This window comes from Thrips palmi, unplaced genomic scaffold (assembly GCF_012932325.1).
Source record: "Thrips palmi isolate BJ-2018 unplaced genomic scaffold, TpBJ-2018v1 HiC_scaffold_10, whole genome shotgun sequence".
In the NCBI taxonomy this organism is placed as follows: domain Eukaryota; kingdom Metazoa; phylum Arthropoda; class Insecta; order Thysanoptera; family Thripidae; genus Thrips; species Thrips palmi.
The window spans coordinates 7,588,180-7,613,469 of NW_023144621.1; the positions used below are offsets into that span (position 1 = coordinate 7,588,180).

At 60.8% G+C, this 25,290-nt stretch overlaps 1 protein-coding gene across 1 annotated transcript; it reads right to left on the reverse strand.

Annotated features, from left to right (window-relative positions):
• Positions 1-21,466: 21,466 nt before the first annotated feature.
• On the reverse strand, positions 21,467-22,672 carry LOC117654169. Its single transcript, XM_034400388.1, has one exon. It carries the CDS (start codon positions 22,580-22,582, stop codon positions 21,494-21,496), a length of 1,089 nt encoding a protein of 362 aa, XP_034256279.1. The 5' UTR covers positions 22,583-22,672; the 3' UTR covers positions 21,467-21,493.
• Positions 22,673-25,290: the final 2,618 nt, after the last annotated feature.

The window sequence follows — 25,290 nt, forward strand, 5'->3', positions numbered from 1 at the left end:
GCCCGCTTGGCGGCCCGCTTGGCAGCCCGCTTGGCAGCCCGCCCCGGCACGCCCGTCCCTACACTGCAGGGCACTGCACCGCTATCGCCACCTATTACACCGGGCCAGCAACTCTCGCTGCCGTTGTCGCCGCGCTGGTCCACTGCAGCGGCAGCCCGAGTCCGGACGGCGCTGTCTCTCTCGCACCCGCCAGCAGCGCCGGCAGTGCGACAGAGACGGCGCGACGCGAGCACGGTTCTGCACGGCCAAGGCTCCGCCAAGGCACCGCTCAGCCGATAGCACGCGCCCGGGACGTGCGCCGTCCCGCCGCGGCCCACAGTGTCCCACACGGCGGAGCGCGCACTTTCGCGAATACAACATCGGAATAACACACTGCATTGATTTAACGGTGTCGGCGCACGTTCTTCCTGGAGGAAGTTTATAGCGTAAAAGTCTGGCCGGCCGCCAGGGGATGTCCCGGCCGTGGTCCCGGCCGTGGTCCCGGCCGTGGTCCCGTACGTGGGTCGGGCCGTCGGAGCCTTGCAGGTGGCCGGCTCCGCGACGGTCGCGTCCGTCTCCCTCGCTCCTCCACGGCGCGCGCTGCGAGTGCGGGAGAGACAGGAAAGGACTCTCGGAATGAGAGCTGCAGGTGCTGCAAGGCGCTCGCCGCGTCATCATATGGACAGACGGGAAGAGCACCAGAAGGGGCGGACGAAGACAACAAGCGTTCGGCGCATCATTGTTGATGTTTTCCGAGGCTCCTCGCGGCGATGCGCTCGTGGACCATCTGGCGGAGGAAGTGGGACTCGTGCGAGGAATGCAGTGCCTCGGTGGCCGCAGTGACTTGAACGCACGACATCTCACCGGGAGCTTGAGCGCCCGGCAGGTAGGCAACGTGCCTGCACCGGTGTGCTGCGGGCCTGCCTACCCGCCGCTTCGCAGGCGTTCCGACTTGCCCTGTAGCGCGCGTGCACCTCGCATGCACCTCGCGAGCCTGTCGCCGCTAACAAGAAAACGAAACGAGAGAGGGAAAAAAAACGTCGCCGTCGGCGGGTCTCGAACCCGATACTTTCTCATCATAATCCCGCGGCGCGCTTGTTCCTCGTGATGAGAGCGCCAATAAATCATGAGCGCGTTGCGTCTCGTCACCGCGCCGCTTGACGCGCCGCTTGACTGCAGCCGACAGGGCGGATTAGCACATGCACGCCTGCCTAGATTAATGCGCGTGAACTTACTTCTGCAGTTCTTCTTTCTCTCTCTCTCTCTCGCTCGCTCGCAGTGCATCCTTGTCCCGTTGGAATGCTAGTCGGCGGCGGTCCGGCCGGGTCGCGTGTCTGGCGCCGTCCTCGCGGCGCGGATGATGGAGGAGGTGCAGACAGCGGGCCAGCTATTTCATTTTGCGCTCGTTTTTCTGGCCGTTTTTTGTGTCTTCCTCTCTCTCTCTCGCATGTCAAAACACGACATTATTTAGCGTAAAGTGAAGGTGGGGAAGAAATGGTCCTGCGTGCGTCACTTCCGGAGGCACCTGCTGCGCCCCGCCCCGCCCCGCCACGCCCCACCCCGCCCCGCGCACTTTCGCCCGCATCGCTGTCCTCCGTCCGGTGCCTTCCGGCCTGATCCAGCGTCACAAGGTGGCACGCAAGGCAAGGTGGCAAGAAGCCGCGAGCGCATCCGGAGCCCGCGCCCCCGCCCCGCCCCGAGCCGACGCCACCACCGACAGCCCCGCGTGGTGCCGAGCCAGTGTGTACACAGAGGATATGCCCCCTGGTGTTAATTATGGGCGCGGGGTTGGGCAAGCCGGTGCCTGGCGGTGCCCCATTGTGGTGTTGTCCCCGTGTGATTGCAGTCGCCGCGCAAAACCTTGATCTCTATTTGATGAGCCGGGAGGCCTCGGGTGTCGCCTCGGGCCGGCGAGGCCAGAAGCCCTGCCGGGGGCACGCGTCATGTGAGTGTGCGCGCTTGAGGGCCGCCGGGAAGAAATATCTGCGGGGAAACCTTGCCGACAATCCTACTGACTACGAGCTATCGGGAAAAGGCTCGAACCAAACGCACTCTATCGTCAACTGGGGGAGACACATCGGTGCTGTCATTGTGTCTGACGGACGAGGAGGACCACAGCTGGAGCCGAGACTCCCTGCACCTCTCGCCGGGCGCACGGATAACCTGGACCAACAGCACTACGTCGCATGGGTCGCGGCGAGGTACTTCGCCACCACCTGCGCGACGCTTCCAACCGAACGCACCACCTGGCCCTGCAGTGCACTGGACACCATAAACCCGCGGCCAGCCGCCGCCTGATTGACTGATTCCGAGAAAGGCCCTTATTTCGTCGCGCTGTCTCCGTCGCTCTCGCGCGGCTTCCCACAAGAGTGCGACAGAGACAAGGCGAAGATGAAGCGCGGTTCGGACTCAGCCCGCGCCGCGACCGCGGCCGCGCGTGGCGGCGGCAAAAAAATCACGTCGTTTCCATCGAGATGGATGCGATAGAAGAACCGCACGGCGGCGCGAGGCGAGGCGGTAGCCGCACATGGGTAAACAGGCGGGTGTGAATGAGGAGCTGGATCCGCAGGCAGACGTGTGCGGCGGAGGGGGAGGGGGAGGGGAAGGGTGAGGTGTGGTAATGACCAGCCACTACCAGCTGACCGCAGCGGGGCGGGAGGGGCGATGGGTTTGCACTTTGACCCCTCGCGGGTCGGCGGGCGCGCTTCTCCGACGTGCCAGCGGCGTGCCGCGGCCGAGATGCGATGGGACGAGCTGCTGAGCGTGTCAGCTCGCCCGGCTGCCGCCGATCCTTCTTCTCGCTCCGTGGCGGCGTCGTGCGGCAGCGGAAAGTGGTGCATTAGTTTCGCCGCTGGGGTCGACCGACCCGGCGGCAGACCGATTCCGAAAATCGTGCCTGTCGCTCTCGCATCGATGGGGCGTCGCGCACGGGTGCGAGAGAGACAGGAGCAACGAAAACGACCGAGTCTCCGGTCGTCGTCGGCAGACGCTGACTCGGTTTGGCGCGGCGCGTTGGGCGTTTGTTTCGACCCGGCATCGTGCCGTAACGGCCTACCGCAACGCGCCTCGGCGGGGCGGGGTGGGGCGCAGCCTAGCCGTGGCCAATTGTGCGTTGTTGGTTTTGTCGGCAGGAAACGGATGGTGGCAAGGCGGGAGCGGTGTTGTTTCGGATAGCCGTGTGGGATGGGGAGATGGTGCTTTCCAGAGAAGCATTGTCAATATCCTGCAGAGACAGAATTAACTATCGAATCATCCAAGTAAATTCAACTGTTGCAAGTTTCTGATCGAGGTTCAAGGCAGGAAGGCCGCTTTCGGGTGTAGGTTGGTTCCGACTGCGTCAGTGGCCCAAGTCCGGCGTCCTGGAACGAGGCCTGGAACGAGGGTCATTACAGGACCTCCTCACGGCCTGCAGCGAGGCCTCCGGGCGGCGGAGCGGCGGCGCGGCGGACGGGATGCTGCCGGGGAGAGCGGCGGACGCGGATCGGCCGCGCATCATTCAGAGCACCGCGAGAGTGGAGGCCCCCGCGGGGCACGGTGGCCACGACGGCGGCCACGGCGCCGCGGCCACCTGCTCCTTCCGGTCCGCGGGGCGTGGCGCGGCGCGGAGCCTCACATGCTGCAACGCTGAGGACGCGGCCGTGCCACGCCACGCCGTGCCGCGCCGTGTTCTGCCGCGACGCGTCGCGAAAGCAAAAGGTACGGCCGGTGGTGGCGGCTCGCCACGGCGGCCGCGCCACGCCACGCCCTTGCACACCTCTGCCGCTGTTTATAGCACCGCGTGTCCCCTGCAATCTCGCCGCTTCATGAGCGCGGCGGCCGAGCGGCGCAGAGCTTCCGGACGCGAGTCGCGCCGAACGACGCGCCGAACGACGCGCCACGCACCCCGGGGCGGGCCGTGTCCACGGACGGCGTCCACGGCGGACACACCCCGGTGACATCACGCGGCGGCATCTGCCGTCACACGCCGTCACTCGGACGACGACTCGGCCGCAGTTACGCAGCGCGCCGCAGCGCCGATGAGATGAGCAGAGCGGCGGCAAACGGCACGGAAAGACCAACCGCAGAAAAAAATAGTCAAAAATTTCACACGCCTGGTTTTTCTCAATATTTGCAGGAAAGAAAGTAATTGTTATCATGTTAAATTATGACTGTATTTGTTAAAAACTTTCATGCATGAAAACTTCTTGCTAACAACGTTGCGAGCAATTCCGCGTCTTTCCGACTCTTGAACCCCCTCCGGCTGGTGGCCGTCTGGCAGTGGAGGCGGCACGCGGCGCGTGCTTGCTTGACCCCAGACCTCTTCTCTTCCCCGCCGCGGGGCGCGGGGCGCGGGACCCGTCTCGGCCACCGCGGTGGGCTCGCACGCCACGCGCTGACGAGTGTCAATTGAGTGGGAGACGCCGCGGCCGCCGAGGGTCGCCTCGCCGTGTCAGCACAGCGCGCTGCTGCACTCGCTGCACACGGCAAAAAGTAAAGGTGGAACGGAGAGGGAAGACAGACAGACAGACAGACAGACAGACAGACAGACAGACAGAATAAGAAATCGGAAGTCGCAAAAAAAGACATGAGCAGACGGAGTGTGTGGTTGTAGCCGCGGGCGGATAAACGAAAAAAAGGATGTGTACTTTCGCGCGCTGCATGCGGTTTCCGAACCCTCGCTCCCGTCTCTCTCGCTCCCCCCGGGACGCCGGCGTGAGAGCGAGAGAGACAGGGCGCTGTCCGGAGGCGGCCGGTAGCAACGTATCAATCGGCGTGATGAGGCCGCCGCGCCATGAACAACATGTTGCGTGTCGCTCTGACGGACAGCCCAGGGCAGACCACATGCAAATTCCCCCGCAAAGCGGCGAAGCGACGAAGCGGCGAAGCAATACCCGCCGCGCCTTTTCCGATCTCCTCACTCCTTTCTCTTTATTTTATTGTACAGTCGCGCGTCAGCAGTTAGACTAGCGGACTTATTTGCAAACGCCGGGACGGCAGTGCGCACCGTAGAAGGCGCCGTGGACGCCGGCAGGTCGCGCAGGCAGTCAGTCCGTGTCCAATCGAGCTTAAGCTCGTCGTAGTGCTTCGCGAAGCTCGTCTTACAGCGAATCAGGACGCTCATCTGCAGAAAAATGGCGTTATCGTTTCGTGGAGGGAGGAAGGACCATTCCAGTGAATCTGCGTGCGAGCGCCGTGCTGGTTCAGGGCCTGGCTGTTCGTGAATGCAGTCCCCCTCTCCTCCCCACGACTCCAGCGCCATCTCGCGCCCGGTCTCGTTATCATTTTTCCAGTGCCGTGCTCAGCGCTGCAGCCCGAGAGTCGTCGTCGCTCTGTCTCGCTTGCACCTATACGGAACGCCCCGAGAGTGCGAGAGAGACAGAGCGACTCTCGGAAGCACAGTGTGCCGGATCGTGACCGCGGCCCCGTGCCTCTCATTACGGCGGGCGGTGCACCGCAGTGACTGCGGGCTCGCAGTGTGGTGTCAGCTCTTATTTTAAGGACTGCGCGCGGCCCTTGCACTAATGAGCCGGTGGCGTATGACGCGGAGGGTCCGCCGGGGTGGCATCCTGGTGGCATCGGGACGTGGCCGCCGTGGGGCGTGCGTGCGGGGAGGAGGAGGGGGGGGGGCTTCCGTGTGGAACACACACCGCGGCCCTGTCTCTCGTCTGTGTGTGTGTAAGTGTGTGTGTGTGTGTCGTGGTCTTGTCGGGTGTCGGCCGCTGGTCGTGTATATACGTGCCCATGTCGCACCGCACGGCGAGAGTATGTGTGACTGTGTGAGTATGGCGTGCGTGAGTGTGTGTGTGTGTGCGTGCGTGTGTGTGACGGAGGAAGCTTGAATATGGGTTACCGGAGGCCACACTGCACGACGGCGATGATCCCGCAGCGGCACACAGCTTCGCATCGCGACGGCACACACACGCACGCACACACACACGCACGCACACACACCAGGAACAGCATCACCGCAAGAGCCACTCCGCCACTATGCTGGTGTTGGAGAAAAATCACGTCTTACTTGAACCAGTTTCCAAACTAAAACTAAAACAGAACCGGGCGATTTTTGCTATGATCGTCGAAGCCCAGATCGTCGCGAGCAGGAGGCGTACCTAATGCCTGCCCCAGCCCGACTGCATGATTACGAAAAATGACGGCGTTTTCTTCTGCCGCGCCCAAGAGAACGACTCCAGTCTAGTCGGTGCGCAAGTTTATCGGCCAGCCAGGCGCACGCACGGGGCGACGCACCGGCCGGCCAAACGGCCGGCTGCTTTGACTAGTCATCGCGTTATTGGCGGGCTGCCTTCCCTCCCACACGGCCGGAATCGCGCCGCGCTGCGCCACGCCGCGAAGAGGCAGGCCTGCAAAGCGATAGAACTAATTAAAGAGGTGCATCGCATAAGGCGGTCCATGGCGGTCCATGGCGGCACATCGGGCCCCTAGCTCCGGCAGGGCCCGCGGCATCCACCTGCACTTATCCGAGCCTCGTTGCCAGGGGGAGGGGGAGGGGGAGGGCAAATGGGGGGCAGGGCGCCAAGCGAGCTCAAAGCGAACACTATATGCCCGCACATTAAGTTTTTATGAACATGCGCGCGGCGCTGCGGGGCGGGGCGGCGGTGGCGGTGGCGGCAGGGCGCTTGGGATGCCAAGAAGTACGCCATCCTTGAGGCGGCTCGCCGTTCGACAGCGTCGCTGTAATGACTTCCCCTCGGCTTGAGAGTGGCTTTCGCGCGGACCCGGAGTCACATTTCTGATCGGGTGAAATCTCGCGTAACAAGCTAAGCTCCACCTACTATTTTTTTCAGTGGTAGGGAGGCTTTTTGGTCTAAGTTGAATAAATGCAAAGCTTTGGCAACAGATACGAGCCGACGCCACCAGTGTGGCGTTCAGCAACGCGAAACTCGCTAGTATTGGCGGAATCGCGCGAATGACGTGCACTGAAGGGTAGCAAAGTGTTTGTTGGCCTCCAGCCGACCATAAATAAGCCTCGCCGCGACGCTGGCGCTCGCGGGACGGCCCGCAGCCCGCAGCCCGCACGGCCACGCTGGACCGGACCCACCTGGCCTCTGCCCGGCCTCTGCCCGGCCTCGGCCCGGCCGCGCGGCCCCGCGGCAGGAGGATGTTTGCACAAGTGTCGCTTCGAGCAGGGATGAATTATGTGTTTCCGTAGAGACCGCCACGATTTCCTACACACACACACTTACACTCACACACACACACAGAGGCACATCGCATCAGGTGCCCGCAGGGCGCAAGTGGACGAACGTACGAGAGCGTCCACACACACACACTCACACTCACACAGAGTTGGGTAGGCTCCATCGCGGAGAAAGTGCTGCTCTTCCCGGGCGATCGATCTATCTGCCCCACGCCCTCCTTCCCCCGCAAAGTGTGTTTGCAGACGCCACCCCGTTAGGACCCGGGAGCAAAACAGCTGTGCGGCCGCCACGGGCACGACGCGCACACACGCGCACGCTCACGAATGCGCGCGCGGACGGACTTGCCTCCCAACTGCTCCGCATTCGGACACTATCATTTGGCGGGCGCGTTCCGCCTCGCGTTCCGCGCGCAGCGACCAAGACAACAGCTTTGTCTCTGCGCTCTACGACCGTGCTGGCGCGCTGGCGGTGCGCTCTGGAATGCCCCTGTGCGGATTTGGCGCGTTTTGCGGCGGGAAAATTCCTTTGTCTTCCCAAAGCTGCACCACACACATCTCTCCCGGACGGAGATTGCACGCGGGGCTGTCTAAACTCGCCGCCCATAACGGGTCTTCCGGACGGCTGGGCCAGTGGCAGGACCTCCCTGTCGCTCTGTCCCTCCAGCATCCCTGCTGCGGGACGCTCCGTGAGTGCGAGAGAGACGACGCGATGAAAGCACTGCTCAGTTCGCAGTTGCGTAAAAGAGACGATCTAGTGAGGCCTCCGGCGCCAGCGTCTAGGGCGTGGCGTGCGGGGTCTGCGGCCGCCGCCCGCCGCCGCCGTGGTCGCCCATCCTCTCTCCCTCCCCTTCCCCCGGGCGGCCGTCGCGGCACGCCGGCCAGCAGGCGATTTGCACAGAACTATAACCAGGAGCACCCGAGCAATAATTAGCGATCGGAATGCAGGCAAAAAGGGGCAGCGCGCCGCGCAAGGCCACCGGCACGGCAGGGCGCGGCACGGCGCGGCACGGCACGGCAGGCATCTCACTTCCTCCATCCACCAACGCTGCGACTATAAAGAGCGGTTCAGCCGTGCCGTGCCGTGCCGTGCCGTGCCGTGCCGTGCCGTGCCGTGCCGTGCCCCGTGCCGTCTCCTCACCATGTTGGTTGTGGCGGCCGCACGCGGCCCGCCCCGCCCCGCCCTGATGCACTCCTTGGGGCTCGAGGCGTTTCGACGAGAAATTTATATGCTAACGCATCATGTACAGAAGCCAAGCAGCTGCGGCCGGTCGACGGCGGCGCGGCGGCCCGCTGCAAGTGCACTGCAAGTGCGCTGCAAGTGCGCAGCGCCTCGCGGTGAACCGGGCGCCGGCGTGATCTATTTTCTGGCCAGACCACTTCGGCCGAGCCGAGAGGTATGGCTCGATGGCGTCGGCCGTGCGAGAAAAACAGAGGACCGACTCCGCGAGGGATCGTCCCGTCGCTCGGTCTCTCTCGCACTCTCGGGGCGTCCCGTTTGGGTGCGAGAGAGACGGGGCGAGTCTGCCGCCTGATCCCGGAGTATACGACCGAACCCGGTGCGGCTGAGTGTGTCGCGGATTTGCAGCGAATTTCGAACGGAACTTTGATCGCTCTGGACGTATAGCGGACAATGCGGCGATGCGGCGCGGCGCGCGCGTCGACAGATCCCCACGCCTCGATAGAGAGAGTCACCTTGGCGTGGCGTCAGCGCGTCAGGCCGTCAGCCCGAGCGAGATAAGTCGAGTTAGCACTTGCACTTTCGTCCGCGATGTGCCAATGCAAATGGGGCCCCGGGAAACACGTGCACTCTATTCCACACAAATGCGCCTCGCCGCGCCACGCCCGCGGGTACACCGCAAAATCAGCGGCCACAGGAAACGGTAAAAAAAGTCAAGGATGTTCACGCGGATGCGGATAAGCGGGACTGGCGGAGGTCGCTCTTCCCCCATTTTTTGCCGTTATTGTTACGAGCTGAAAAAGACCAGCGACTCATTACAACAAGCTCCGAAGGATAGCAGGGCTGCGGGAAGGAGACGCAGGAAAAAAACGCATTGTTGTTGTGGTGAGCCTCATCGGAATGCACTGTCAGCAGAATCATCATCATCGGCATGCAGAAGAGAAAAAAGCGGGGCAGAATCTCTGCGGCCCTGACGCATTGGTCCTAAAGGTCTGCCGCATGAAATATGCCCGTGCGGCCGCGGCTCTGGCGCCAGCCTCCCGATTGTGTCAGCGCGGTGCGTGCGGTGCGCGTGGCGTGCGTGTGTGTGTGTGTGTGTGTGTGTGTGTGTGTGTGTGTGTGTGTGTGTGTGTGTGTGTGTGTGTGTGTGTGTGTGCCTTGCTCCCCTCCTCGTAATCGCGACCGGTAACATCCTTCATGACAAAATGTCTGCGTTCATTTGGTGCGCTATTATTCACCCAGCGGTCCGATTCCCTTCCCCTCCCCCTCTCCTCCACCTCCCCTCCCTCTTCAAGCCCCGACTCCTCCCAGTGTCCGTACATGGAGCCGACCGCAGCGCGGCGGACCGAAACGCACTGCACACGCGAATGTAACCCCCTCGACGTCGGATCACCAATTAAAATCGTGTTCACGAGAGATATTAAAATCGTCGCAGAGGTGCGCGCAGTCAGCGGCAAGTTGCAGTGGTATTGCCGGCATGCCGTGGCCTGGGGCGCCCGCCAAGCGCGGGGTAGGCAACCCCGTAGACACAGCACAGCCGTGAGGGGCGGGGTGCCTACCCAGCGAGCCTGTCTTTGTTCTGTTGCTATTTGGCGTCCCCGTCTTTTTCTCCTCCTCCTCCTCGCCCTTGATGGTGTTTCCGCTCACAATGCCCCGTCGTTACTCCGCTTCCGGACGCGGCGACGCTCCACTGTACAAAGCGACGCGGCGACGCCGCCCCGCCCCCTCGCGGCCACCGCGCCACGCGCCTTTCTTCTCGGAACTTGTTCTCGAAACGCGTCGGACAAAACAGCGCTCGTCGCATTACGGGAAGCGATCGGGGAGCTGCGGCAGGGCCAGCGCTTTGATGCTTCCAGCAGCGACACTAGAGTCGCATTTTGTTGTTTCTTTTGTTGTTGGCTCCGTTTTTCGGCGGGTGGGTCCGGCGCCCTCCTTGACACGCGTCCCACGTGGGCGAGGCGATTGCCGTGATTGCCTCGCGATCATCACCAGGATGGGCCGCGCTGTATTAGGAGCGAAATCACCCCGACGACGCCCCGCCCCGCCCCGCCCCGCCCCGCCCCGCCCCGCCCCGCCCCGCCCCGCCCCGCCACGTCCGCAAAGCACCGCGCGGTCCTCTGGCGTCGAAAGGGAAAGGTCCCTCAGAGAGTGCGTGGCGTGGCGAGGTCCTGCTCCAGAAGGCCATAGTCCTTGGTTCGAATACCCTTCGGCTCATTTTCGTTTTCCACACTGTCTTTTTATGCACTGAAACAATAATATTCATCGCTGCGAGAATAATCCGCGACGTGTCCACAATGCAAGACGGATAGTGGCGGCGCGTCCTTCTCGCGTCACGAGGCGCGGCGTGGCGCGGCGCGTTGTGGCAGGCACGTCCCGGCGTTGGCTTTGGAGCACAACAATCCCCGCCCAGAGGAAAGGTGGACGACGACGGGGTACGCAATCGCTGATGGAAGTAGCGCGGCCCTGATTTGAGTGATGAGCGGTCGCTCGCCCACGGCCCTGCAGGCCGAACCCGAGAGTCGCTGCCTCTCTCGCACCCCTGGGGCGTCCCGTCGAGGAGCAAGAGAGACAGAGCAGTGACTCTCGGAATCAGTCTGCAGGCTGGCAGTGCCAGCTCGCCGCCATCGCGGACCTCTTGCACCTTGCGGCGGGCGTGGCACCAGGTCGCGGCGGTGGCGGCGGCTCCGGGAGCAGGCGAGGCATCCCGTGCGGGCGATAGGCCAAGGCCGAGGCCAAGGCCGCGTCATCGATCGCCCGGGGTCGACGTCGCGCTTGACTTATACGGCGCCTCGGCCGCCACACCGCTAGCCACCGCCCCGGCGGAGCCACGGCGACGCCCTCGCGGAGACTTCAACGCGCGGCGCCGCGAGAGCACGCCGACGGCGGCCGCTTCCGCCGCGTCCGTCCGCCGTCTTTACAGTGGCGGTGCGTCCTCGCCGAGGTGGCCGTGGTCTCCAGGGCTGTCGCGGGAGGACGGTCGGCCGGCCGGCCGATGATGGCGTCGAGCGAGGCCGCCGTGAGCGCGGCGTGCGTCGGCTCCTCGCCGCCACCGCCGCGCCGTGCCGCTTTGATTGGCGGGTCGACCCCCTCCCCTCCCCTTCCCCCGCCCCACCGGCCAGCGCCACGTAATTGTGATGATAAGTGACTGAAGGCACGTAATTTGTCGGGGCGTTGCGCCTTGCGCGGCTAAAACTGGGTTACTACTGCAGTGGGGAGCCAGCGGCCACACCACTGCTGGGATTGGCGGCCACGCAGCTACGCGTGCCTCGCGGAGTGACGCACGCACGCACACACACGCACACACTGCACCAACTGCACCCAGCATCAGCCAACCCCATTTTGAATTTCCCGCGCATTCTGTCATCACAGCCGGGCGGCCGTACGATGAAGTGGGTGGAAATCAGGCTGGCACAACAACGGGTCGTTCTTACGTGAAAGTGCACCGGCGGACATGCATATTTTTCGCCGAGCACACCGTTTTTCCAGGCTGCAGAATAAGAATATGAGGTCCATCCGCGTCGTAACATCGCGTGGGACGATTATTACGACGTGTGAATTAAGATGCCTTCCTGGCTTTTGCGCAACACCCATGGGAGCAAGTGGAGCCAGGGCAGCGGGGCTGTGGGCCGCGGGGCCGCGGGCCGCCGGGCAGAGGGCCGCGTAGCGACGACGGTCTACTTCTCAGCATTGTCTCTCTCCGTGTCAGCGGGGCGGACGAGACCAGACGAGGAGCGCCACGCCGGCGGCGTCGCGGCGCCTGCTGGGTCCGCACCTCGGTCCGCGCTGCCTCGATGGCGGATTCGGAGGGCTTAACGGGCAGGTGTCGCAACGCGCGTACCCGCCACCGTGGCCACCAAGAAGGCCACCACCATCAGGGCCACCACGGCCACCACCGAAGGGAGCACCAGCAATAGGGCCACCTCCACAGGAGCGACTACCTCCAGTGCTACCACTATGCCGGGGCATCACTACGGGCCACCACACTGGGGCCAGCACCAGTCCGTTCGTTGCGCACAAGAAGGCCGTCTCTCTTTACGGGCCTCGTAAACACACTAGATTCCGCTGCCGCCTTTTCCATCCCAGCTCCTTTTCCCAATTTTATACGGGCCGCGCCGTAAAGCGCGTGTCGAATCGCTCTCGTAAATTACCCGCGGAGGTATTTTTTTCATCGCCGGCGAGGTTAATGGATGTGATCGGATGAGAGGCCTTGTCCAGAACTAGTCCGCCGTCGTCGTGGACTTCGGCAGCTCGTTAAGAGGTGTCCCAAATCGTGCGGGACGGCCCATTCTGGTCGTTCTGGAGCGGCAGCGCAAAAAAGGGGGAGATAAAAGATGGAGGATCTACATCGCGCGGTGGCTGCCGTGCGTTGCGTGGGTGGCCGGCAAGGCGCTCGTTCTGGTGATGAAGTGCGACGATTCGTCAAAACGCGGGGCCGCCCGCGGCGCGCGGGCCATTGTGCAGCCGGGCCTCGTCCGCGGCGTTCAGCCCACGAAAAGGCCGCAATGAAGGACAGAAAAAACACACAAACATCTCGTAAAACCGCCGCAGCGGACGGCTGCTAACTAGATGCGAGCTTCGGCAAAATCAGCACAGCTCCCTCCTATACACACGTCGAAGTGATCCGCACCGTCCTCCGCGGCGGAGGCGCGCTCTACTTATGTAAGCGCAAACCAGTCTCGTTTTTGTGTCCCCGCCTGACCACGCGACGTTAGGATTGCTTGCCCTGCCCCTCTAACGTGTGCTCTTTGCTGTTGCAGGTGCGTACCGCTGAGTCTCGGTGTTGGCGGCGACCCGAACCGGTAGGATTTCTTGTCACTGTTCCCGGCTCACCCGAGAGTGGCCGAGAGCGCGCGGCCTGGCGCGGCCGCAGCGGCGCAGTCGTGTGTTAATTCTCGGCAGCTGACGAACGCGTCGTGACGTGGACTGATTCCGCACGCCGCTTCTTCGTCGCTCTGTCTCTCTCGCACCGCTGCGGCACGCTCCGTGCGTGCGAGAGAGACGGTGACCGAATCGCGGCCTGCAAGCGAACCGATGAGAAGAAGGCTGTTGCGAGCCGGGTGCTCTTTTCCACAAGGTTTTCAACAGCATAACGTTGAAAACCGCAACAACGACGACAACAACAACAACATCTTGTAGCGGGGCGTTTGAATGAAAGTAATCCGATTTTCGCGACCCGCTAGACGACGCCCGAGAGCTCCGTTGGCCGCGCGTCGCATCGGCGCCTGGGCCGGATGATGCGCTCTTGTGTTTCCAGCGGCAACTCGACACTGTAATGCCCCGGCCGCGGCTCCTTCACTGTCTCCCTCACACCCGTTACACGAGGCGTCCTGTGGGTGCGAGAGAGACAGAGTGAGTCCTCGGAATCAGTCTGGCGGCGGCTCAGGATGTCGTTACTCTATGCGTTTGGCGCGGCGGCGCGGCCGTCGTGGGCCGAGTGCGGACTGGGTGCATCCGCCGCGCGATAGCGCCCCGGCCACCACACTGGTTCCAGCGGCTCCAGCGGCGGCCTTGCTGCTGGAGAAATGACGGTAATCGTTTTCACTTTGATGAACGCAGAATGTTCCGTCAAGTCGTTGCACAGCGTGGAGTGTGCGTGTGCTTGTGTGTGTGCGTGTGTGCTTGTGTGTATGTGTGTGTGCGCGCGTGTGTGCCTGTGTGTGTGTGTCCGTGCGTGTGGATGTGTAGGAGGAAGCTGCACCGCCGCGCTTTGCATTTTAATTCACTCGGCTCGGGGTAATTTTTGCCGTCACACGCGAAGCAGGAGAGTGAAAGAAGACGAAAACAAAATGATGCCGATGGAGAAATAATAAAAGAGGCGGATAAAAGACCACGTGATAAGGGCGAAGAAAGCAGGGCAGGTGGGTAAAAAGAACAACGTCGTGGCTGCCACCAATGCGAAGTGAGTGTGTGTGTGCTGCTCTGCTCCATATGCGTCACATTAGCACGAATGTGCGGAGAACCTGTGCGCGCTCCGCGAGTGCGCGTGTGTGAGAGGAGTGCGTCCGTGTGTGTGTGTGTGTGTGTGTGTGTGTGTGTGTGTGTGTGTGTGTGTGTGTACGCAGCATGCAGTGACTGTGTGACACGTGAAACCAGCGGCCCCGGTCCTGTTTCTCCAAAGGACAAAGAAGCTTTGTGGCCGCCACGGCATGGCCGGCGTGGCCGGCAGGGCCGCACAACGGGACGGGACGCAGGCCAGCGTGTCCGGCGGCGTGTCCTTCCGTGTGGAGTAGGCCACCACGGCGAGAGCAACGGCACCGCACTGCAAGATGAGTAGATCGACGCCAAGAAAGCAAACACCCTGCAGTGCGGACGACGCGGCAAAAGTGCCGCCTCGGAATCCGAGGGATAAACTGTAGGTTAGGTTGGTTAGGTTAGGTTAGGTTAGGTTAGGTGCGGTTAGGTTCGGTCAGGTTTGGTTCGGTTAGGTTAGGTCAGAAGTGTGGCAACATTTTTGGTTTGTCTTGTCGAGCCTGTCAAGCAGTGCCCCCGCAGTGTGGTGTGGCGGGCTGCCTGGCGGGCTGCCTGCCCGGCGTTGGGCAGGCGCTGCAACAAGTTGCCTGAAACCCGCTCCGGGTGATCGGCTGGATTTATTGAGAACAGAGGAAGCAGATAATGCGACCGGCGGCGGTGGCCGAGCAGGCCGAGCAGGCTGCGTCGCGCTGTCTCTCTCGCACCCCTACCGGACGCCCGCGGCGGCGAGAGAGACAGAGCGACGTGGCCCTGGTCTAACGAGCCACGGGGAGGATGTTGCCACACGTCCTGCAGAAAGATCGTAAAAGCAATAAGCCCTGCTTTGATTCCGTCCTGTCTCTTTCAACTTCGAGACGATTGGCCTCTTTTTGGGCCTTCCTTTCTAACTTTCGCGTGCGCTGCAAACTCCCACCTCAAACTTGATCCCTTATGTTGGCCTCCCCCCACACAGTTGTTCGGCCTTTTCTTTTCGTCCTGCGAAATTTACATCCCCTTCTTCTAGTTAAGCCGCGGCCGCCGGGCGCGCGCCCTTCTAACTCCTCTTTAAGTTGTTCCTTCTGTGGATCGCATCTCTAATGGCCATCCGATCGCCAGCGCGCCGCGGCGCGCGTGCTCACAGGCCGGGCGTGTGTCCATTCAGGCACTCGTTTTGATCACGCCTGGTCACGACCGGAACGGCGGGGCGCACCTCGGTGGAGCTAGGCGCAGCGCAGGCCTTAAACAGCAGCAGCTGAGCAGCAGGGTGGCACAGACACACAAACACATACATACATACACACACATACACACTAAAGTAAGCAAAATATCGGGAAAAAGATGTCTGAAACATCCTGGATCACACGCCGCCATCGCTAACGCTCTGTCGCCATGCCTTCTTTGGTTAGGATAGGTCATGGCGATGTAATCTGGAGTTTCAAGATGGGAGGGGAGAAAGGTGACCCGAGCCTCGACCTGGGTGGACCTGCAGTCTAAGGACAGGCAAGTTCCAAAGTAGCCATACATTTTTTTTTCATTTCGCATCTTCATTAAAACTTCTGTGGTGTATTCAGGTGGTGGCTGGTGGCCTGGGGTATCGTGAGTTCTGGAGTATTCCAGATTGGCGGGTGTCCTGTATACTCAGGCAGGCTACTGGCAGCTACTGGAAAACGGCACTGAAATGCAACCTCGTCCGGGAGCTTTCCCTTTGGCCGGCCAACCTGCCTGGAGTCTGCTGGGAGTCTGCTGGGAGTCTGCTGGGAGTCTGCTGGGAGTCTGCTGGGAGTCTGCTGGGAGTCTGCTGGGAGTCTGCCTGGAGTCTGCCTGGAGTCTGCTGGGAGTCTGCTGGGAGTCTGCTGGGAGTCTGCTGGGAGTCTGCTGGGAGTCTGCTGGGAGTCTGCTGGGAGTCTGCTGGGAGTCTGCTGGGAGTCTGCCGGGAGTCCCCCCCGAGCGTGCAGGCCGCCGCAAGGGCCGCCGCATGTCGCGTGACGAGGTTCGCGCCGAGCGAGCGCGCCGCGCGCCGCGGTGATGTGCGTTATCGCGCCGTGACCGTTTGTCGTCTGCAGACTGATTCCGAGAGTCGCTCCGTCTCTCTCACGCCTATACGGGGCAGCCCGTGAGTGCAAGAGAGACGGAGTGACGAAAACGGCTCTCGGTCTCCAGTCGTCTGCTTCGTGTGTGCGATCGGGAACACGACGCGGCGCGGCAGGGCGGCGTGCGCACCGCGCGGCACTGCGCGAGCTCGGGAGGCTGTTACGTTTCGATTCCCCAGCGCCGTGCAGCGCTCTTCGTCGCGATACTCCCCGAGTGCGCGAGACTCGGCGTGTATGTGTGTGTGAGTGTGTGTGTGTGTGTTTCTCGGCGCGCATCGCATCGGCCTAGACTGCTATGGTTGTATTGGGTGCGATAAACGGGTTTTGTAATTCCCCTGCCCGCTGCGCCGCGCCGTGCATTGCAGTTGCACTGCAGTTGCACCCCGACGCGACGCGCCGCGCGTGCAGCGCCTTGCAGTTCCTGGCAGCCAAAGAGGAGGAGTTGGCCGGGCCGGGCCGGGCTGGGCCGGGCTGGCTGGGCTGGCCGGGGCGTGATAGGTGGTGCTAGCTGCATTCCGGCTGCTCCACTTGTATGGCGGCACCGTGCGTGGTGGCGGCTTGGCTATGGCTCGTGGAAACACACGTTGCTCCTAGTGGACCTCTGAGCTTGGACGACCTCCAGCAGACTGTGGGGAAGTCTATATCAATTTTTCCTACCTAAATGTTCGCCTACCTGTCTATTTCGCCTACCTATATTTCGCCTACCTAATAAAAATATTGAATAAAAATATTCAATAAAATATTGCCATTTTTCGCCTACCTATAGTTCGCCTACCTAATATAAAAATTAAATAAAAATATTCAACAAAAAAACGAAAAAATCGGCGGCAAAAAGTGGCAATACGAAAGTCTCAAGGAGACCCGCCGATCAGCTTCGGTGTTCTTATGGGAACCGGGCCTTCATCCGACGCTCCCTGCCGCGCAATTCGACAGATTAGTGGGTTCGTATTAGGCTGGCCCACCCGAAGTGCGCGCGGTTTCTGTGGTACAGTGAGAGTCCAGATTCAGAGGCCTTACCTCAGAGGGGTCACATTGGGTATTTGAACCCGCGACCCCGAGTGCCGAGTCTAGTCAACTCCTCTACCCTGACCGCTCAGCCACCGAACCAGCTTGTCGGCGGCGATGTCGCAACTCCTCTTGAGCTGCCGTTCGAGAAATCTGGTCCCGAAAAAATGGTAATTTGAGCGGTCTCGAACCCGGGACCTGCTGCTTCCCACATCATGCTCTTAACCACTTTTTTTTTTTTTGTAAAATTTGTTTATTGTCAAAATTAAAATAGGTATACAACATTTTGCTGAGAGGGTACATTACATTTAGTTGATTTTATACATCGGAATAAATTAGTTGTTTTGTATAGTTGTTTGTTGGGGTTGTGCATAAAGTTTTTATTTTATTTATTGTTTTTGTAGTGTTACCGTACAGCTTTGAATTGTTGAGGTGCATTTATTTGACGCATGTAGTTTGTTGTTACCTATTTTAGCCTAATACACTTGCGTTTAGATTGGACAAGCTTATACAAATTTTACACTTTTGGACGGGATAGAAATTTTGAAAGCCTAAATTATTTTGAACGTTTTACAATATTTTTTGTGTACCGGAGCAGAAGGTTTTTACAGGGCTTTTTAATTTGCAATACATTGCGGTACAGTAGTTTTTGAGTACTTGATGACTACGGTAGCAAGGATTTGTACATATTATCTGCCGAAGCAGGAGCTTTACCTGGTGACTACTAGTTAACGGAGAACGTAGTTGCTTATTAGTACCTTACTATGCTAAGAGTGTAAACACAGTTAGTACACTATCACAGTACACAGTACACTATCACAGAATTTAAATGACTAGATTTATTTAAGAGGGAGCCTGTTAATAAAGTCCCCAAAAATCTTTGTACTGTTGGTGCCCAGGGCTTGCCGGGCCTCCTCCAAAAAGGCTTTGAAGTTGTCTTCGGTGTGCTCCGCCAGGGGCGCTTCTATGATGAAGCGCACGGCCTTGCCCATCACCCAGTGGATGGTGTTATCCAGCTGCTTTGGCGTCCACTCCCGATCCGGGCGCATGAGTTGGTCGGCGCTCGTCCTGGCCACCTTCTTGTCCATCCACTGCCTGATCGTCCTGGCTCCGGTGCACTCGGCCAGGCGGTGCCGCAGCGTGTCCTGCGCCCCGCAGGTAGTGCACGCCGCCGTCGTGGCGAGCCCGTGCCGCTGCAGCTTGTCGCCCGTGGGGTGGATGTTGTGCACCACGATGAACCACGCCGACCTGGTGGCGGAGCCGTGCCAGGACCGCGAGATGTGCCGCCAGGCCGCGGGCCACTCCACTGGCCGCGAGGGGTTTTCTTCGACGCGAGGCTTGGGGGCGGGGTGGTCCGCCATGAACTGTACGTAGAGGCCCCGGTGTACGTCCCGGGCGGTGAAGTTGCTGTCCAAGTCCAAGTTGCAGCCCGGCCGGTTGCGGTGGTAGGCGGCGTAGTGCGTGAGGGCGTCCGGGATGTCACTCAGTGCTGTCGCGTTGTTGGGCGGCCACTTCTCCACCATGACCTGCAGGAAGGCGGACGTGTAGCTGTCGGTGTCAAGTAGAACCGCCGCCATCCACCTGCCGATGAATAGGGAGCGGGCCTTCCACAGCGGGTGCAGCAAGCCAAGTCCTCCCTCCTGCCGCGGGGCGCACATGATGGGGAATGGCACCCGGTACAGTCGGCCCGTCCAGATGAACCTGCCCACGGCGGTGACGATCTTCGCGGCGACGCTCTCGGGTATGGGCAGAACCTGTGCAACGTACCACAGTTTGGACAGTACGTACGTGGATGTGAACCACACTCGTTGAATCAGGTTGAAGGCTCGGCCGTTGTTCTGGTGCATGACGTGGTTGGCTCCGGCGAGGACTTTGGCCCAGGACAGTTGTGACATCTGCTTGATGTTGTTGGCGAACATGACGCCCAGGATGCGGCAGCTGTCCACGTAGCGGTACGGCAGTGGGTGCTGAGTCGGGTCCCAGGTACCCAGGGCGATGGCGAGGGTCTTCGCGTCGTTGACGGCGAGCCCGGAGACGGTGCCGTACTGGGCCAGGGTGCCGGCTAGCACCTGCACGTCGTTGGCGTTCGTGAGTAGCGCCGTGACGTCATCGGCGTACGCGGTGACGCTGAAGTGGGCTTCCCGCGCGTCGATGCCGGTGAGCCGTCTGTCCAGGATCTCGACGAGGGGGTTGATGGCGATGGCGAAGACCAGCGAGGAGACGGGGCATCCTTGTCTCACAGAGCGCCGCACCTTGAAGCATTTGGACAAGTACCCGTTTATTTGTAGCCTGGTACTTCCCTCCGCGTACATGGTCTTGAAGGTCTTGACGAAGGGTTCGCCGAAGCCCATGCGCTCCATGACGTCGAAGAGGTAGTCGTGGCGAACGTTGTCGAATGCGCCAGCAATGTCCGCCGAGATTAGACACCCCGGCTGCTCCGTGAGGTCGTGGTACGCCACAACGTCGCGGAGGTCGCAGAGTGCCCCGGTGATGTTGCGTGCCGCCCCGGCCTGGACGACCATGGGGTGCAGGACCTTGCCGAGGACGGTCTGCAGGCGCGCGGCGACCGCCCGAGCGAGCATCTTGTAGTCGCCGTTCAGGAGCGTGATTGGTCTGAAATCCTTGATGGTAACGGGGTTCTTTGTCTTGGGCACGAACACCATCACTCCGGCGTACATGCTGTCGGTGAGGCGTCCTCGGTCTAACACGGCGTTGTGCACTTCGACCATGGTGTCGCCGATGACGCTCCAGGTGGCCGTGTAGAACTCTGCTGGAAGGCCGTCCGGTCCGGGGCTCTTGTTTCGGGGCGCGCGTCGCATTGCGGCCTCCAGCTCGTCCTTTGTGTAGGGCGCGGCGAGGCGTTGGCGGTCCGTGTCGTCGAGGCTTGCCGTGATGGCCTCCAGGATGTCGCTGTCTGAGACCAGTGGCGTCTCGGGGGCCGAAAACTTCTGTGCGTAGACTTGGTGGGCGTGGTCCAGGATGTCCTTTTGTGTTTGGAGTGTCCTGCCGTCCTGGTCCTGGAGCTTGGTGATGCTCAGGGAGTCCTTCTTCTTCTTGGCGGTAAAGATCGTGCTCATTGAGGGTTCTTCCCCGCCGCATGGCATGCTGTTCTTGTTGTGTCCTGCGTCCTTGAACTGCTCGCGTTGCTCCTTGCGAATGGCCGCTCGCAGCGCCGTTATCTCGTCGTTGTCCGCGGGGCTTAGGGTGGCCTGGCCGTACAGCCCGGCGAGTCGTTGGAGGTGCACGTCGATGATGGACTTTTTCTTCTCGCGGCATGTTTTGGCGAAGTACCTGCAGAAGGACTGGATGCGAGGTTTGGCGTACTTGTCCCACCAGTCGGCGGTGTCCTGGAAGCGCCTTCGGTGGTGTAACCACTCCTGCCACTTGGCCTTGAATTCTTCCTCGAAGCGCGGGTCGCCGAAGATGAAACGCGCGGCCTTCCAGTACGACGGTCCCTGTGGTAGGTAGGGCACGCCGAGGTTCACGTGCACCGAGACCCCTTGGTGGTTTCCGAAGGACACCGTGTGGGTGTGGGTCGACTTGACGTTCTTCTTGGCGGCCGTGCTGATGTAGATCCTGTCCAGACGCGACCTGCATCCCGCGGTGTGGCACGTGTAGGCTGGCTGCGTGGAGAGGGCCCGCCACGCGTCGCAGAGCTGCAGCCCGTCGACGATTTTCTGTAGGGCGATACACTTGTTGAACACTCCCGTTGTGTCGTTCGCCTCCAGGACGCAGTTAAAGTCGCCCCCCAGGACGACTCTTCCAGCTGCACCGGCCTGCCCGTTAAAGAGTGGGACTATCTCCTCCGCGAAGAACTGCCTGCGTTCCTGCCCTTGGTGGCTGCCCGATGGTGCGTAGACGTTGACGAACCTGACGTCTCCGAACGTGCCGGCGACGCCGCGCCCTGACGCGATGGTGGTGAGGTCGGTGATAGGGAGGGTATGGCGCCACAACAGCGCGGTACCGCGGCGGTTCGGCCCCACGTTGACGAACTCGTTGTAGCCGTAGAAATCGAACGCCGGCACCGCAACTTCTTGCAGGAACGCCACGTCCACGCGTTGTGAGTCTAGGAGTTTTCGGACTTCTTCAAGTTTCGCTGGTGACGTGATGACGTTGATGTTCAAGCTTAAGATGTTGGTAGTTAGCTCAGCCATTGGGCTATGGGCGGGCTGTTTTTACTCCACTTTCCTTTTCCTTGAGCCTCTGCGACTTGCGGAGCCTCCGCTTTTCACTCGCAGATGCTTCCCAATCCGCTGTTCGCTTGAATCCTTTTCCTTCTCCGTCTCCTTCTGATGAACTGAATTCCATGTCGTCGTCTGCCGCTGGATCGTTGCTGTCTTCTAGGGTTAGCTGTAGAATGTTGTCGTCTTTTCCAGGGATTATACTGCTCCAGTCGATTGCCGCCGTGGTGGTTCTCGCGGCGGTCTCCCGCTCGCCCTTGGTGTCGTTTGGGTTGTCTACTTGCCGGGCGCTGGCGCTGGCTGTCGGTGCTTCGACGTGGTTCTCGGCGCTGCCGCTAGGTGTCGCGGCGTCTGCTTGTTTTGACGGCTGCCCGCCTGTCTTCGTGGTGTCTTCTGCTGTGTTGTCTGGTTCGGTAACGGTGTGGTTGTTGTTCCTGTTGTTAATCCCGCTCACAACATCTGCCCACCGGTTGACTCTGCCTTGTGCTGACTTTTTCTCTGGGCAGTCGAAGCGCAAGTGCCCTGGCTTGTTGCAAATGGCGCACGTACGCTCTTGCCCGTCGTAGACCACTGTAGCTCGGGTGCGCGATGTTCCAATGTGGAGGAACGATGGTATATGAGTTCGGAGCTCCATTCTTGCGATGCGTACACCACTGTCGCACTTGAAGATAAAGTTCTCCCCGTACGCGGTTGCCCTGATGTTTATGACTTTTCCGTACGGCGCCAGTGCTGCGGTGAGCACGTCGTTCCTAACCTCAAAAGGCACGTTGAAGATTCGCACCTCGCGGTACCCGTAGCCGCAGTTCGTGATCTCCACTTGCACCCTGGATCCGTCTTCGGTCATTATGGTTCCTTTTCCTTCAGTTAGGCCCATGATGGCGTCGCATTTTGCCCCGTTGGTAAACTTCACGTACACTCGGCGAGTGCCGAATTCTTGCTGTATGCCGCAAATGTCGTTCACAGAGCACAACAGATCGTCTCGGAGCCATCGTTGAAAAGTCATGGGGGTAACTTTCGGGCCATCCTGGTCGATGTCGAACAATAAGGTGTTCACTCGGGCTTCCATTTTCACAACCACAAAAATCACGCGCGCGCTAGATCGGACGCGTCAGAGCTGCTCAGGGGAGCCCTCACCCGTGCGTCCGCACTCCACCGAAGCGGGAGCTGGACTGCCCACTGAGCCACCGGGACGCCATGGCACCCGCCCTGCCTGCGCTGGTACTCAATCTTCTCTGGATATACCTCCCCAAGCAATTGGTCGCCGAAAAAATTGTGTACACTACCGGTCCCGAACCCGGGACCTGCTGTTTCCCACATCATGCTCTTAACCACTGAGCCACCGGGACGCCACGGCACCCGCCCTGCCTGCGCTGGTACTCAATCTTCTCTGGATATACCTCCCCAAGCAATTCGTCGCCGAAAAAATTGTGAATACTACCGGTCCCGAACCCGGGACCTGCCGCTTCCCACATCATGCTCTTAACCGCTGAGCCACCGGGACGCCATGGCACCTGCCTTGCCAGCGCTGGTACTTATTCCTCTCTGGATAGACCTCGTCAAGAAGTCGGTTGCCTCTGCCGAAAAATATCCTCATGGCACTAGCCTCGAACCCGAGACCTGCTAGCCAGGAACGCAGCACTCTAACCACGGCGCTACCAGGTTGCTATGCACGCCACTAACCTAGCGCCAAACTTCAATAGCCACCCATCTTGCTTGATGCTGGACAAATAATAACTTCGGCGATGGGGTGAGCGCTGTGCGTAGCAACCAAGTAGCGCAGTGGTTACAGTGCTGCGTTCCTGACTGGCAGGTCTCGGGTTCGAGACTAGTACCATGACCATATTTTTCGGCAGAGGCAACCGACTTCTTGACGAGGTTTATTCGGAGAGGAATAAGTACCAGCGCTGGCAAGGCGGGTGCTATGGCGTCCCGGTGGCTCAGCGGTTAAGAGCATGATGTGGGAAGCGGCAGGTCCCGGGTTCGGGCGGTAGTATACACAATTTTTTTGGCGACCAATTGCTTGGGGAGGTATATCCAGAGAAGATTGAGTACCAGCGCAGGCAGGGCAGGTGCCGTGGCGTCCCGGTGGCTCAGTGGTTAAGAGCATGATGTGGGAAACAGCAGGTCCCGGGTTCGGGACCGGTAGTGTACACAATTTTTTCGGCGACCAATTGCTTGGGGAGGTATATCCAGAGAAGATTGAGTACCAGCGCAGGCAGGGCGGGTGCCATGGCGTCCCGGTGGCTCAGTGGTTAAGAGCATGATGTGGGAAGCAGCAGGTCCCGGGTTCGAGACCGCTCAAAGTACCATTTTTTCGGGACCAGATTTCTCGAACGGCAGCTCAAGAGGAGTTGCGACATCGCCGCCGACAAGCTGGTTCGGTGGCTGAGCGGTCAGGGTAGAGGAGTTGACTAGACTCGGCACTCGGGGTCGCGGGTTCAAATACCCAATGTGACCCCTCTGAGGTAAGGCCTCTGAATCTGGACTCTCACTGTACCACAGAAACCGCGCGCACTTCGGGTGGGCCAGCCTAATACGAACCCACTAATCTGTCGAATTGCGCGGCAGGGAGCGTCGGATGAAGGCCCGGTTCCCATAAGAACACCGAAGCTGATCGGCGGGTCTCCTTGAGACTTTCGTATTGCCACTTTTTGCCGCCGATTTTTTCGTTTTTTTGTTGAATATTTTTATTTAATTTTTTTATTAGGTAGGCGAACTATAGGTAGGCGAAAAATGTCAATATTTTATTGAATATTTTTATTCAATATTTTTATTAGGTAGGCGAAATATAGGTAGGCGAAATATAGGTAGGCGAAATAGACAGGTAGGCGAACATTTAGGTAGGAGAAATGAACAACTCCCCTGTGGGGCTGGGGAGTCCGTAGGCAACCGTGCCAGGTCCCCGTCAGACGCCTGCCAATAGGTAGGCAGCGACGCCAGGTCCCCGTCAAACGCGTCCCGAGCTCTGGAGCCGATGGGTCGGCACCGTCGGCACCCTCTCCCCTCCGCACGCCGGCACGCCGCGTTGCCCAACCTGGTTTCCAGCTGCCGTGTCTGCCTACTCGGCTCCGCGCTCCGCTCGTGTCGCCCTTTCCGTGTGGTCCGGGACGCGCTCGCCGACCGCCCCGCCGCCACGCGACTCGGCCACATCTCCGGCCTCATCTCGGGGGATCGCATTTCGCTCCGGCAGGGCGGGGCGGCGGGGCGGCGGGGCGACGGGGCGGCGGGGCTGCGTCCGGACGTGGCCGTCGTCTATGGAGCGATGGGCGCGCCGGGCTGCGTCCGAGGCGGTGCCTCCGCGTCGTGTGCCTTGCGTCACGAACACCGTGGTGCGCCGCCACGCCGCCGCATGTCCAGGGTCGTGTGGCGACTGCGGCTGTGCGACTTGTGTGGGTCTTGGGGTAGGTCACCTTGTTCCCTGTCGAAGACCGTTAAACAGCGACGCGTTCTTTGCAGAGGCGCGCGCGCCCGGCGGCGCCGCGTCAGCTCGCGTGTGGAGTCGTGGCGTGGCCGGGCGTGCCCTCCCCGGCGGCGGCGACGCGGCCACGCGGCGAGCAGGCTTGGGGCAGGTTATGAACGTGCTCCCGGCCGGCGACACCGCTGAGGTCGCACGCTAACTGCTCTGGCGGCCTGTTGGCCTGGCGGCAGCGTGACGCAGCCTGGGTCTCGCTGGTCGGATTCTGGCGGCCGCGGTGACTCAGATTGCGACTCAGGGCCTGCTGAGTTTGCCGAGCTTTCTGATTATGCCAACTGCAATCTCCCCTGGTTGTCTAT

Coding starts and splice junctions, on each gene's coding strand:
- LOC117654169 (XM_034400388.1), bottom strand. CDS start 22,582: ATGGAAGCCCGAGTGAACACCTTATTGTTCGACATCGACCAGGATGGC.